Genomic DNA, 16,155 nt, shown 5'->3' on the forward strand with positions numbered 1-16,155 from the left:
TTATCCATAGCTCTGATACCATTTTTCGGCGCAGAACTGGTAGTTGAGGGATTTATGGAAGTGGTAGTGTGGTAGGTGAGTAATTTATTTTAAAGATTTTATTATAATATTCTTTTGCTAAGTGTCTTAATCTTGATGTTTCTTTAATATTATTTTTTGTATTTGCGGAATTCATGGTAAAATGTAATAATATTTATTGTAATATTCTTCCGATAGTTGGTTTAATCTGAGTATTTCATTAACATTATTTATGATATATTCTAGGTATAACATATCTTGGGCTCTTTGGTACATATATATATTTTCTTTCATTAATTGTTCTAACAGTTTGATATCTTTCATAGATTCTGTACAATATTGTAAATATTCGTAGTTCATTTTAGTCTGAATTTATTTCTAAATCGTACCATTCTACTCTTTCGTAGTCTAAGTCATGCAAGTCTATTTCATACCATTGTTGGTTCAATATATCTTTCGATTCGTCATCATTAAATATTTTTTCTCATATGATTCTTCTTAATTCAATTATTTTTATATCTTTAGTATATATAACATTAAAGTTTCATAGTTTTTTATCATTTCATTATGAACGTATGTAGTCATGTTTTTTATCATGCATGTTTTTTATTTCAAATTATTTCTTCCTACCATATTCATAATTCATACTAGATCATATGAACCAGATTATTTGTTTATCATGTTTTTCTGTCACTACTAGTATCGTACTTTAGCGGATACTTCCTTCTTATCAGCGCCTCAACTTTGTTTACTCCCCTAAACGGCTTCCTCACCTACTGGTTTCAACATTAGGATGACATAATATAGATGTTTTCTCCCTATTTTCAGTGTGCTAATAAACTAGAAATCATGATTCAAATAATTCTAATACATAATAACTAACATAAATTTATTCAATCATATATATGATATTCAAGAATATATGAAATTAGTTCGGCATATTTTTTGAACAATATACCTTTGCTTCTTGCTTATTCATGCTATCTGAAATATCTGATTGGATTTCAGATTGTTGCTCCATTTATCTAAATACTTAATTTTTTTTAGAGAGGTTTTTGAAAAGAGTCTTTAATATATCAGGCATTGCCTGCTTTACAATGTTTACGATTGAGTCTTTATATAGACATACAAATTTACTATTCTAAACACATATCCTGATACATTTTTTACACATGTCCACTACTATTTACTACTATTCATGAATAGTTTTCTATTCTAATCTACTACTATCTTATTAAGACTTATTTACAACCTTGTCTCCTAACTTTTACACTTGTCCTTAATATGCACATGCATTTATTGACTACTTTACACTACCTTGTCTTTTACAATAATAATGTTTGACTAATAATTTACATTGTCACGTTATTTTGCATAATTTAGTCAAAAAACTTTAACTTTCCTTTATCTTTTCTACCACTTTGTCTGCCATCTTATCTTTTTTATTTTGTCCATATCTTATCTTGTCTTGTCTGCATCTTATCTTCATCGTCTTCTTTTACTCTAAATCGACAACTGGAACTATGTTATCTTCACCGTTGCATTTTGAACATATGTGGTCAGGATATTTGTGACCAATTAGCTTGCAATATCTGGTTAATAACTCTACCGAAATAAATCCTGTTTTTAGTGCTCTCGTCGTAGATCGTTTTTCTGGCTTAAGTAATGACAAAATCCATCTCTGGACTTCATCCATATCTGCTTTCCTTAGCTCCCTTGAATTGGAATAAATCATTAGTTGATCTCTTGCATAGTAGCTCCATATAACGTTTCCGTTTAAATAATTATTTGTTAGCTCCTGTATGATAGTTGATATACCAATTATTCTTTTGTTGGCATAAAAATTTGGTATCTCTATTTTGCATATCTATTCTTGTTGTCTGATGTCCTCGGGTATAATCATATCTTTAGTTAGTCCTATCTTGATAACCTGTATTGGAGGTTTTATTTCCTCGTATAATATCTCCGCTGGTGCTGTATAGAATTTTATATAAAATAAATTTCCTTTTGTAACTCTTTTGTATGTGACGAATGTCTTGTGTAGTTGGTATTCCACTAACTTCTTCTCCGTCGTATGTGTATACGGTATTTAACAGGCCGTAGTTGTAACATGTTCTTACTAAATTAGCGTTAGTTTTTGGCTGTGCAATTAACTTTTTATATCCTTGTAACTTTTGTGTCAAATAATCCTAGTTTGGTTCTTTTGTAGTTGATTTGAGATTAAGGTTTAAATAAGTTTGGATTTTGTGTATATTTTTTATATAGGTTCGTGTGTTGTAGTTATATGTCTTTTTCTCATTTTGATTTTGCAAACTATCTGCGTATGTAGATGTTTGTGGTTCTATGGACATATGTCTAGGTGTCCTTTGGGTAAATGGTTTTTCGAATAGCTGGTTTAAGTTCACATTTTTATGTTGTTTATCGCTAACTTGTTTGCTTGTACCTGCAATTGTATTTAAACAAACATTATGGGTTTTAAGGAGTTTTCCATCGTCTCCTTTTAGCTCTGGGTTTTTTCCGTCTTCCGATCGACGTATCTCCGCATTTTTATAGTCATGCTGCTGACTAGCTTTAGACTTCAGATTATCTTCATTAGTCTTTAGCTTTTGTATCTCGTTGTCCATACTATTCACTTTTGTACAAAGTGTAGTAATAACTTTGAGTATCTTTTCAATTGTATTTTCTTCCTCAGTCTCAATCTGAATAGCTTTGTCGTGATAGATAATCTGCAATAACATTCTTATCAGTTTTTATTACTTCAATTGTAAATGTAAAATTTAATATATTTAATACCAATCTCCTTATTTCTTTTGTTGTTATCGAATCTTGTATTTTTCTTGTTAGCCACCATTTTACTTGTGTATTATCTGTTCTTATAATGAATTTGTTATATACAATATATGGTTCAAATGCTAATAAACACTTATATACAGAATATAATTCTTTTCTATTTATTTCCCATTTTATTTATGTATTAGTAAATGTTCCTGAATAATACCTGCAATGATGTTCTATCGTATTGCCATCATACATGTCTTTTAATATTCCTCCATAACTTTTTTCACTCGCATCTGATTCTATTATATAAGTAAAATTTTTTTTTCATCTGGAAAGTATAGTTTAGGTAAGTTTTTACAAATAATTTTACCTTTTGTATTTGTATTTGGCCTTTTTTATCAAACTGATATTCTATATCTTTCTTTAATTTTTGTTGTAAGTTTTAAATTCTCTACTAATTTTGGTATGTATTTTCTTACTTGATTTACTAGTCCTAAGAATGATTGTAATTTCTTTTTTGTGTCTAGTTGTTCATTTGAGTTAATTATTTTTTGTACTATATGTGTTTGCATTTTTATTCCGTTTTTATCAATTTGTATTCCTAAGAATTCTATTTGATTTTTCATTATATTTGCTTTCTTTTTACTTAGACTTATACCTGAATATTCTATGATGTGTATAAATATTTCTAATAATCTTATATGTTCATCTTGTGTTTTGGAATATAATAATATATCATCAATGTACACTACACAATTTTCTATTTGTTTAAAGTAATTGTCCATAAAGTGTTGATATCTACCTGGTGCGTTTTTATATCCAAATGGTAATACATTCCATTCATAAAATCTTTGTGCTACAGTGAATGCTGTTAGTTTTTTAGATTCTTCTTCTAGTTTTAAGTGATAAAATCCTGATTTACAATCAAATTTGCTAAAATAATTATATCCTTGTATTTGTCTTATCTTTAGTATTTTATTTGGTATCGGATAATTATATGTTTTAGTCTTTGCATTTAAGTTTCTATAATCAATAACCATTCTGTTTTTTCCTCTTTTTTGTTCACTATGTTTATTTACGATAAATGTCGGGCTTGTGTGCTTACTATTGCTTTCTTGTATATATCCTTTTTCTACTAATTCATTTATATGTATCTTAAATTCGGTTAAATCATTAAAATTATACTTTAATGGTTTTTGGGTTATTATACTATTATTATCAATTAGCTCAATTTTTACTTTTGTTTTATGTTTCTCCATCCTTGTAAAGGATCCTCGCTATATAATAATTCTAACTTATCTTGGATTATTTTTATTTTATCTATAGAGAATATAATTATATTTTAGGGTCTTCTTCTTTTATATTTTCTAATTTTTGTGTAATAAAACTATGTTTTTTCATCTATTGCATATTCTTCTTTATTCATTTATAAATTATGTTGTGGTTTATATTCTAAGTTATTTATTTGTATTTCTAGATATAAAATAGTCTTTCTTTGTGCTATTATAGATTTTTTACAAATTCCTGCGAATATGCTATTATTAAGGCTATTCTGTCTATGTTCTAATTCTTGCCTTTTCGCTATAAGTATTTCAGTAAGTTTTTTTTTATATTCATTATTCTTGCTATTCATTATATCTTTAAATATTGAATATATTTATATTCTATTTTAGATATATTATTTATTAATTGATCTAATTTTTGGTTATCAGTTTTTGTGATACTCCTTCCGTTTCAAAAAGATTGGTCTGGTTTGACTTGGCACAAAGTTTAAGAAATTAAAGAAGACTTTTGAATCTTGTGGTCCTAAATTAAAGTTATGTCAAATGTACAAAATTGCCCTTAATCTTGTGGTCTTAAACATGCTACGTGGAAAGCAAAAAGTAAAATGTTACCAAAAAAGGAAAGAGGTCATTTTTTTGAAACTGACTAAAAAGGAAAGGAGGTCATTCTTTGTGAAACGGAGGGAGTATTAAGTTGTTTATATTCCGAATATAATTTGTTTAATTTTCTTCTTATTTTTCTTAATTTTCTACTAGTATGTTTCTTACCATGTTTCTTATTAGTATATGATACATAGTTGATTAAAACTATTCTAACTGTATATTTTGAACTACATCTGATACTATATTCTTTTCACTTGATACAAATAGGTAAACTTGATACTTTGAATATTTAAAATAGTTTTACATGTTGTATATTATAACTTTTGTAGACATCACAACAATTGGTATTATTTTAATATCCCACGCCAAAGTTACAAAAATATTAAGTATCAAATACACAAAATTGCTATCAAATTTACCTATCGAATATCTTAGAAGTAATATACAAATAATTACAGCTAATACCATTTTTTAAGCTGATACAAAATTTTCAAAAATATATTACATACATGATACATAACTGCTTCAAATATCTCAACTTTGTATTTTAAACAATAACTGATACTATATTATTTGCAGTTGATACAAATAGTTCATATTGATACTTTTAATATTTATAATATTTTAACATGTTACATCTTTTAACTTTTTCACATATAATAACAGCTAGTTGATACTATTTCACTATCCCATACAAAAGGTACAAAAAATTAAATATCAGATACACAACATGTATATCAAACTTACTCTATCAGAAATTAACAGTAAAAAAAAGTAGCCAGAATTGAAAACATAATCTTTTTCATTTATTGCATCAGAAAATAGTAAGCTAAAAGTATTTTAGAAAGTATCAAATTTAAGAATTATTAGACATTAAACATCAAAATAATCTCAAAAAGTAATCATCAAGAATCTTTCGGGTTGAAAGTACATGTTCTTCGATTGTGACCTTCTTGTCCACAACGTCCACAACAGTTTGTGCTTGTGCTTAGCTTTGCATATGAATTTTTCTTCTTTTTTTTCCTTGGTCTACCAGACATTTTTTTGTATCTTGGAGTCTTCCAAAACACTTTCTGAAATTGTCCAATCACTTCTGTTCGGCATTGGTTCCTAACAACGCCTTAAAAGTCCAACAACAATCATTTGAATAACACACTAATACGTAGTTGCAATTATACCACACATTTATTATTTGATCATGTTTAACGTATCAGACCATAAATTGGAAAAAAAACCCAGTGCAATAGCAATGTTTCAAACATATTAAGATGAACACAATTTATCATTCTCAAAATGAACATGATACGTTGCTCGGATACAAATTTGAAAATGATACAAAATAAACATATTTACCCACTTTCACATATTATTCTCAAAATGAACATGATACTTTATTAAATTCACACAATTATATACAAATATAATAACCTAACACATTCAATGCACATAGCACATATTTTTTGTGTATCATGATCAAATATCAACTAACAAATTATACAAATGAAGAATGTTATCAAATATATGTATCACGTACCTTTTGTTATCAGATCTTTTAACTCTAAAATTGAAGTTATGCTTTATTTTGTATAGCCACTAGAGTTGTCTTGTCCTTGTACAATTGCTTCACTTCCACAACAGTATTATTTGGATCTGATATATAATTTTTGATCTCCATTTTTGGTAAGTAATATGAATCAACAATTTTCGATTCAACTATGCTTAGAGCTTTTATGTCCCTTTTTCCACCTTTAAAACACACAATTAATTATTGCACCTGTGGTTGGATCAAAATTTTGTATCTCTTCATCAATTTTATCCGTTGTATCAATGCATAGTGGATATAAATCGAATCCTACCTCATGTTTCTTCACTGCTATGTATTACTTCACCCCCATATCATTCATAATACACAATGGAGACGAATTACCTTCCACAGCGTATCTTATCTCGATGTTTTTTTTTCAATTCATCAATATCCAATTAAGCTACAATAGTTGAAATAAGATTCACAAACGAAATATTTTCTCCAACCACTCGCTCGTAATTAACATCACTTTCCCATATTTTTGAATGCCTTAACAATATCGAAATATTCATATCGAACCTTCACAAATTTTTTATGCAAAATTTTGTTAATCAAGCTTCTGCAATTTTTTGGATGAAAAGGGAGACACAATTACACAATTTGAAATTTAAATTTTCAAGTTCTGTTACATTTTTGTGAAAGGCTGATCGTTTGAAGAAAGAAACGTACCCTTGATTTGTGGGATTCAATTATATTTTATGTTTTTAGTCCCTAATTTAGTGCAGTAAATTGATAACAAAAATCTCTAAATTAAAATATCCGCGCTTCCCAATTATGTATCCGAAAGGTATTAAAATAAAGGGATTTCTGTAATTTATGAAAGAGTAGGGATATGATGTAATCTGTATGTTATACTATGTGGTTTACATATTTTTTACTTATTTTTATTAATCACTCCAACTGAAAGACACAAAACCACAACAAAGTTGAACACAAGAGAAAAGGCCCAAATAATCCTTCATCTTTGTGTTAAGACTCAAAGTCATTCTTGAGTTTTCACATGGAGCATTAATAGTCCCTCATGTTTGCAATGTTGGTGCATTTTTCAAAATTTTGCCTATTTTTTTAACATTGATTTTATTCATAATTTATGTATGGAATGTTTAATCGTCATTTTATATATTTAGTAGAAATAATAACTCCATGTGAGAGATTGTGAGAAGAAAAACACCTTGTTTTCTACTATACATATAATGACAACTTGTTGTCTTAATAATAATATAATAATAATGAAAAATTTATATATGACATATATTAGACTAATATTTTCAAGTTATAGCAGTAGAATAAAACATTCAAGTTGTAACAAACAATAAAAAAATTCACGTTGTAACATTTTATTTTTTAAAAAAAGATTTTTTAAGTAATTGTAAAAATCTGTTTTGAAAAAAATAAAAAGATAAAAAAAGAAAATAAATCGATTTTGAAGAAAAAAAGAAAAAAAACGGAAATAGGTGTATTAATTAAATTTGAATTGATTGAAGATAATTATTAATTAGCATAAATTTAGGAGATTCAAACTAATTAGGAATATTTATTTTCTTTAATTCACTCTAATCTGTTAAGATTAATTAAAAATTCTTATTTTATTCATTTTCTTCCACATTTTTCTCTCTTCATTTTTTTTCCAGAATTCTTGTCACTGCCGAGTAAATCAAGTTATTTTTTTGTTTGAAAAATCTTGATTTTGTTGTGATGGACGACTTTTATCTATATTAATTAAATATGGTGGTAGATGGGATCCTTCAGGTTAGTATTTTTTATGATTTATTGTTTGTATTTGTATATTAGTGAAATGAAAAGAAAAAAAAAGAGCAATGAAACTGTAAATCACATTTCGTGATTTTATTTTGTAAATCGTCAATAGATTTAAGTTGTGATGTTTTTTGTATAAACAATGCATTTTGTTGGTAATAGTAATAATTTTTGTGAAACTGTAGTTAATTATTTTGTTGGTACGTTTCTGTTTTTTTCGGTTATTTTGTATACTGTCAAAGCCATGAATTCATGCGAAATTGGCTTAATATATGAATGATCTGAGTATAAATGTATAGAATAGTAATAGTTTTATCGTTGTAAAGTTATGAAATTTATCGAAAAAAAGTATGAAATTTGTTGTAACATTGTTATGAAACATGTATTTCTTTAGTCAATTTGATAATAATAATGAGATGGATTCGATATGCAGATTAAAATTATAATAAGAAATATTGTATAGGTAGGAGTGAATTTGGTATTGTAAATGGAATGATATTGGTATGACAGTGTATTCACTATTGATTAGGGTTTAGGGTTTAGGATTTCGACATGATGATGATGAGAATCATAACGAGAGGGACGATTGTGAAGTTGGGGTGGTGAGAAAGATGGGAGGGACGATTGTGAATGTGGGTAGTGGGGTGGTGAGAAAGATGGGAGGGATGATTGTGAATGTGGGGTACTGAGGTGGTGGCGTGTAGTACTGGATAGGCGTGGGGGGGTGGGGGTGGGGGTGGGGGTGGGATTAACGTATGGGAGGTTTGGAATGTAACAGTAATCAAGGAACTCTAATCAATGTAAATCCCTAAATTCGTGTAACTGATAATTTCGATTTTAAAAAAGAAAGTGCAATCAAATTAATTAACTATTAATAATTAAAATATAAAAATATAAAGAGATTAATCATTTATTAAATTAAATTGTAATTGATTTTTAAATAAAGTTAAATTTAATTGATATGTTATAACCCGTAGACAAACTGTTATAAGTAAAAAAAATTTAAGAGTATGTTTAAAACCCGTAATATTGTCTCTTAATATTGTATGTTATTAGAATCAGAATCAAAATCAGAAGGGGTTTCTACAATTTTGTCCTTCCTCTTCTTTCCCTTTTGATTTGCCGGACAAACCCTTTTCTTTGCTTAATTTTTTTTTCTCATTTTGATCCTTCAACTGAGAGGAACCACCCTTTGCCGGAGTTTCAACATTTTTTGGCGGCGGGGTTTGAGTCAATAAGTTTAAAGTTGGAGTATGAACTTCATCCGTAGAAGTTCCTTCAACTAATCTAGGACCCTTTCGAGGCGTTACAATCGTTTTCTTCGACATGATGATGATGAGAATCGTAACGAGAGGGACGATTGTGAAGTTGGGAGGGACGATTGTGAATGTGGGGTAGTGAGAAAGATGGGAGGGACGATTGTGAATGTGGGGTAGTGGGGTGGGGTGGTGGCATGTAGTATTGGATAGGCTTGTGGGGGGGGGATTGACGTATGGGAGGTTTGGAGTGTAACGGTAATCAAAGAACTCTAATCAATGTAAATCCCTAAATTCGTGTAATTGATAATTTCGGTTTTAAAAAAGGAACTGCAATTAAATTAATTAACTATTAATAATATAAAAATATAAAGAGATTAATCATTTATTAAATTAAATTGTAATTGATTTTTAAATAAAGTTAAATTTAATTGATATGTTATAGCCCGTAAATAAACTGTTATAAGTAAGAATTTTGTAAGAGTATGTTTAAAACCTGTAATTAGGGGTGTTCACGAGTCGGTTTGGATCGGTTATTGGTCAAAAACGAAACCAAATCAACTTAATCAGTTTTAAAATTATCAAAACCAAACCAAACCAAATATAATATACATTTATCAGTTTGGTGGTTATCGGTTTCGGTTTGGTTTGGTTCGGTTATTCGGTTATTAACCATACACAAAAATAAAAGAAACAATTCATTCAAAATGTGAAAAAAGTGACAACAATCCATTCAAAACGAAAAATAGTTAGAATGACTTAAATTACTAAACTTTCGATCACTAAATTTTACTATCAATAAAGTTTTAAAATTCACTATATTGGCCTAGAAGGAAGAGACAATAACATTTTCAGTCCCACAAAGATTGTCATAGACACTTCTATACATGAAATCAATAAGATAAATGTTTCATCTTGGGTTTTTTTGCTTTCAATAAGTAAATTATAAAGAATTTTTAATGAAAATATGTATAAGATCTTTAAAATTGTTTATAAAAATAATATATTAAGTATTTATATTAATAAAATATATGTATATAATTCATCGAATTGGTTCGGTTATTTCATTGGTTTTTTCGAATAAAACCATAACCAAACCAAATACTATCGGTTTTCAAAAATCTAAAACCAAACCAAATCAAACCCAAATAAAATCGGTTTTATTTTATCGATTTGGTTCGATTTTTCGGTTTGGATCGATTTTTATCCAAACTGTGAACACCATGAACCGTAATATTGTCTCTTAAATGTGTATATGGTGTGATTTTTCCATAATAATATTCCCTCTGTTCCTAATTACTCGTCTACTTTTTCTTTTTTAGTTGTCCCTAATTACTTGTCCATTTTGACAAATAAAAAAATGACAATTTGTTTTACCTACTATACCCTCAATTAATTACTTTGAAAAAGTAGAACTTTTTAAAAATCTTAAGTTTTTAATTCACCCACTTCATAATTAATAGGGGTAAAAGGGTAAACTCACTATGTCAATAATTATTTTCTTAATATGTATGTCAATTTAAAATAAACAAGTAATTACGGACAGAGGGAGTAATAAAAATATGTGTCTTCATCTTAATGAATAGAAGAATTCCCTCTTAGGGTTGGTTAAGGGGAACTTCTGTCAATTCCATGACTTGACTGACTTCAGACTGGAATGAACCATCCAAGAAATCTTTCGCCCTAAGTAAGGTCTAACTTGCTTTCTCCCGGGATTCTCTTATATAACCAACCAAGCCAGGGGAAGGGCTAGCCCAGCTATTCGATTCGAGCTATAGATTTTACTGTATCCAGACTAATATCAATCCAAGCCATTTCATGAATAAAATGTGACCAATTAACCAACCAAGAAAACCACTTGTTACAAAAAAGATCTTGTTGTTGCATCGAAAGAGATAAATGTTGACTAATCTGGCTAACATTGAACTTGGTAAAAGACACATCTTGTTAGACATTATTCGTAAGCTTCTTTATGACTTCAGTTGGTCAAAGGAAAAGCCTTCATGATATTTTACTCAATTCAATATTTATATTAAAATTTGATTAAACGTGAATTGGATACTGTAAACCCAATTTTGATAGTGATTAAATTTGAATTGGATAATATAAACCCAATTTTGGTAGTGATGCTCCCAATATTTTTTTTTCCATTCCTTGAAAGGAATCTTAATCATTTCATCACTATGTCAGATTTATGTCAAATCTTTTGAAATTATAGAACATATAAATTCTATTTGTTCTTTAAATAGATAGATTTAGTAAATTAATGTCTTTTTTTTTTTTCTGTAAAAGACATGAATAACAATTTATTTTTTTATATAAAAAATATCTATCAACAAGAAACTTTTTTAAAAATATTGACAGCTTTTGGTGGAGTGTCACTCAAAAAAAAAAAAAAAATTTATCTATTTTTTCTTGGACAAAACAATATCTAGAGTCATAATCAATCATCACACGCTAAAATGCATGTCTCCACGTTAGCATAAGTACCCGGATCCGTATTCGTATTTGTACCCTCAGCACGGGTCGCCACGTCATCATCACCAGTACTCCATACCCGTATTCGTACTGTACCCATCGTACGGTTCTCCACGTCAGCACACATGCAGTAAAAAGTCCGATCCGACCCAATAACCCATAACCCGTACGCCTTCCTCCGCTTCCATGGCTGTCAACCGATAATACGTAAAAATTGAAATAAATATTATTTCTGAATAATATCGAACCAAAGCTAATAATTTCGTTTACAAAACAGTTCATCAAGTGAGAGAACTCTTAACTGGTTTTCCGATCAGAGTTTCCTGGTTTACCGATGTCCGGCGGTCCGAAAAGTTACTCGGTCAATCCGAGCGATTACAAGCTTCTAGAAGAAGTTGGATATGGAGCAAGTGCAACTGTGTATAGAACGATCTATATACCTTCTAATGAAGTTGTAGCAGTCAAGTGCTTGGATCTCGATCGCTGTAACAGCAATCTGGTTTGTTCTTATCTCTTTAAACAGTGGATTTTGAGGTTATTAAACAAAAAATTAGATGTGATTATGTTGTTGAAGTATGTTGAAATGAGTTTGAATGTGACTTGATTTGACTTCGAGGTGGATGTAATACTTTACAGTAGGTAGAATTGATCTCACTCGTCGAAGCTCGGATCATCTAAAATAGAAAAAATTCAGAAAGTAATCGAGTCTCTGTATGGTGGATCTGCCTCTGAATTGGTTTTCATTTAGTTGATGTTTTGCTATATGATTTTGTGTAGATACGGATAAGTATTTAGGAGTGGATTGGGTTGCAACTTGGTGTATTGAGATCATTGAGTTGAATGAAGGCTTTGTTCTTTTTTGATTTGGGGGAAATGAGGGCTAGAAGTTTTCAGTATTGAATTATGGTTTGCTTCTTAGCTTTTGCTAGAAAAGGGGATCAACTTTGTAGTGTGTCATTTTTATAGTTTGCAAGCGCGTAAGTAACAAGCTTCATTTCCTAAAGAGTTCCAAGTGCAAACTGTTAGTTGAATCATGAAATTTGCGTGGGTGTAGTTGTCGTATTAACTCATGTGCTGGCATAGATCTGCTTTGGGAATAGTATACAAAATGTACTACAACCACAACTTTTGGGGCAATACGACATTTTTTGAAAGATAGTTTATTTAACTAGTTCATATCTGAAGTGGTTGGAGCTGCTAATGATGTTATCTATTTTTCTCTTGAAATCCTTTGGAAGATTCAGGTTTACTATGCCTATCTGAGTAACATTAATTTTAATCTCCAATGTTATCTTCGAGGGCACTTGGAAAGAAAACTATAATCTTCAATGAAACCTCTTGTGTAATACAATTTGTTTTTTCTTTCTGTAAAGATGTCTTAGACAATAAGCTCTTTGAAATTAGCCTTTTGTCTTCAAGGCTGAAATTTTCAAGCATTATAGAAGTTAGCTATAGAATTGACATCTTCAATAAAGAATCCCGTGCTATATAATGTCATTATAAATAACAGAAATTCCCATGTTTTGACATGACTAGGTTAAAAATGATCACATAGAGATCTGCACCAGCTTCATTTTGTCCTCCAATTTTAGCACTAGTCACACATAAAAATATAAATCCAAACAAGAGAATCCCTCCCAATAAATTTTATTGAGTCTATCTGTAATAAAATATACCACCATTGAGGAAAAAAATAAAATTGGGCCTGCTCGTGATTTTTATTTATCTTGGATGCATGGAAGAGATGACATTTGCATTAGTTCTAAATGATCCATTCGGGAGTTTCCATCAGTTGGACCAAGTATCCTCATAAACTTAAGGTATCAATCGGGTTAAAATATCTGCAAAATCCATTTTCTAGTTTCAACTTCACAATATCATTACATGAATACTTGATTCTTTTTTTCATGTTACAGTTTGTAGGTTCTTTACATAGATAGTCAGGGTTTACTTTGTTTTCTTGGGATGTATTCAGGCAAAATCTGTGTGCTATTATGTTTGTAGTAATACTTACAATTTCAAGAAAAGAAAAATATACTTGATCCTCTTTATGATATATTTCTAGTTTGATTCTATCTACGCTACTTTCGATGTTCACATTTGGACTCTTATCCATACTCAATAATGGAACTACAGTTGGACCTCCTCCATGTGACACTTCAAGCTATTGCTTGGCACGAAAGTGCCAAAAAGGGTATGCCCTTGTTACACTTGGACAGTAGTTTCCTGCAAAATTTCTGTTGGTGGTATCACTGTTTATATGTATGCATTAACTTGATCCATGATTTCTCTTATTCTTTTCTTGTTTTGGGTGGGGAAGGTTGGATATGTGCGTGTTACAGAGTACTTCTGTGTTTATGAAAAATATTGGAGTTGTTGGTTATCTTAGTTGGACAATGCTTTCAAACCTCTATCTTAAAGACAGAATCTGGAAACTAACTCCAACTGGGCTAACTAACCTTTTTTACAAGTTTATTAATTTAAAGTTAAAAAGAAGCTTGCCAAATTGCAACTTCTACTTACAACTGCAGATAAAAAGTTCTAATGAGACTGGTTTGATGTATACTTTCATATCAAGATTTCCTTTTCATCATCTTAAGAAATAGGCTGCTTGATATATGTGGTATTTAATTTTAAACTTTTGCATTCCATGACACAACAACAGCTACATTTGTGCCTCTCGATTCTTGATCCCCTCCCCCTACCAAAAGGAAAGAGAAGATTGTCAGATTTTCTATAAGCTGAGGCATTATACTTTTCATTGACTTTTGGTTCTTTGTTGTTGCACACCCTTTTTGCTTTTCATTTACTGACTGAAAAACCAATTTTGGAAAACACAACATTTTGCCTTTTTTAGTAAACACTGCAAAGGAAGACTTCTTATGGTTTGTAGTTAAGGTGTCCTGTTAAAGCAATCTCGTAAAATTACAATTTTATTTGTGTACAGTCTTGTTTCTATATGTTTTTTTGAAAACAAATTATACTTTTTCGCAGGATGATATTCATAGGGAAGCTCAAACAATGAGTTTAATTGGCCATCCAAATTTAATAAAAGCATTTTGTTCATTCGTTGTTGATCACTACCTTTGGGTGGTGATGCCCTTCATGGCTGAAGGTTCTTGTCTGCACCTCATGAAGATATCATATCCAGATGGATTTGAGGAGGCTGTTATTGGTTCTATCTTGAAAGAAACTCTCAAGGCTTTGGAATATCTCCATTCACATGGGCACATTCATCGAGATGTTAAGGTTTTTATTATAACTAACGTTTCCTCCTGATGCTGATTCCTCAACTGGTGATATTTGTGCTTGTTTTCTGACATTTGGTGTCACTCCAGGCTGGGAATATATTGCTGGACACTAATGGGGTAGTAAAGCTCGCTGACTTTGGTGTCTCTGCATGCATGTTTGACAGTGGTGACAGGCAGCGCTCTAGGAATACCTTTACAGGAACTCCGTGCTGGTGAGTGTATAAGCATCTTACTGATTGATTCTCCGTCCATCTTTGTTTCTTTGAATGTCTTTTGTTTTTCTCATTGTTGTTTCAACTGAGTTTGTAGGATGGCACCAGAAGTTTTGCAGCCTGGAACTGGATATGATTTCAAGTGAGTTTTCTTGTCACTGTATAAACTTGGCGCACCACACACGTTTGCATACCTTGTTAAGATGTGATATTGAACTTTGATTAAAATATACATTTTGTTCGACCAAGTAAAACATTTGTGTGGATATGTCTACCAAAATATTTATCTATTTATGGTTTCAGAGCATTTCTGATAGTTACCAGAAGGACTGTTTTAATTTTTGAGAGGCATGATTTTTTCATCATCCATCTACAGGGCTGACATTTGGTCATTTGGAATAACTGCCTTAGAGCTGGCTCATGGTCATGCACCATTTTCGAAGTACCCTCCAATGAAGGTATATAGTCATTTTCAAGAGTGTTCAAGAATAATAATTTAGCTATATGGTGGATAATATGGAAGGAAAGGAACTATTTTGAGCACACTAGCAGTCCTATTCAGAAAATCAGGATGAATTGTCTTAGTCTCATCTATTTTTGGTGTAAAGAAACATGTGGGGGAAGATAGGAGAACTGGTACATTTAATAGGAAAAGTGTAAGCTTTTTTTGGGGTGGAAGGTGCAAGTTTTTTGTTAGATGCCCCCTTATACTTTTGTTTGTAAAGATCACAACTCAGCCTCTTTTATAGCTGAGTTTTACTGTTAATACAAGTTGTTATCAATTTCAAATAAATAATTTAGCGATATGCATGAATATGTGTTAACTGAACTTAGAGACCTTGGTTCTCCTGTGATAGGTTCTGCTGATGACCATAAACAGTGCTCCTCCTGGACTTGATTATGACCGTGATAAGAAATTCTCAAAGGTAGTCTTTT

The 16,155-nt window shown here is 30.3% G+C and overlaps 1 protein-coding gene across 4 annotated transcripts in view; it reads left to right on the forward strand.

Annotated features, from left to right (window-relative positions):
- LOC125842141 (serine/threonine-protein kinase BLUS1-like) overlaps positions 1-16,155 on the forward strand; it is a 287,074-nt gene that overhangs the window by 264,988 nt on the left and 5,931 nt on the right. For 3 of the 4 annotated variants that reach the window (XM_049521369.1, XM_049521368.1, XM_049521367.1), the window contains exons 2-7: positions 12,056-12,255; positions 14,751-15,005; positions 15,095-15,219; positions 15,317-15,361; positions 15,596-15,677; positions 16,077-16,145. In XM_049521369.1, coding sequence (XP_049377326.1) covers positions 12,091-12,255; positions 14,751-15,005; positions 15,095-15,219; positions 15,317-15,361; positions 15,596-15,677; positions 16,077-16,145 — 741 coding nt within the window. In that variant the 5' untranslated portion in view covers positions 12,056-12,090. Of the gene's footprint in view, positions 1-12,013; positions 12,256-14,750; positions 15,006-15,094; positions 15,220-15,316; positions 15,362-15,595; positions 15,678-16,076; positions 16,146-16,155 lie in introns of those variants that run through there. The other variant, XM_049521366.1, reaches the window with a different exon arrangement.

This window comes from Solanum stenotomum, chromosome 10 (assembly GCF_019186545.1).
Source record: "Solanum stenotomum isolate F172 chromosome 10, ASM1918654v1, whole genome shotgun sequence".
NCBI classification, from domain to species: Eukaryota; Viridiplantae; Streptophyta; class Magnoliopsida; order Solanales; family Solanaceae; genus Solanum; species Solanum stenotomum.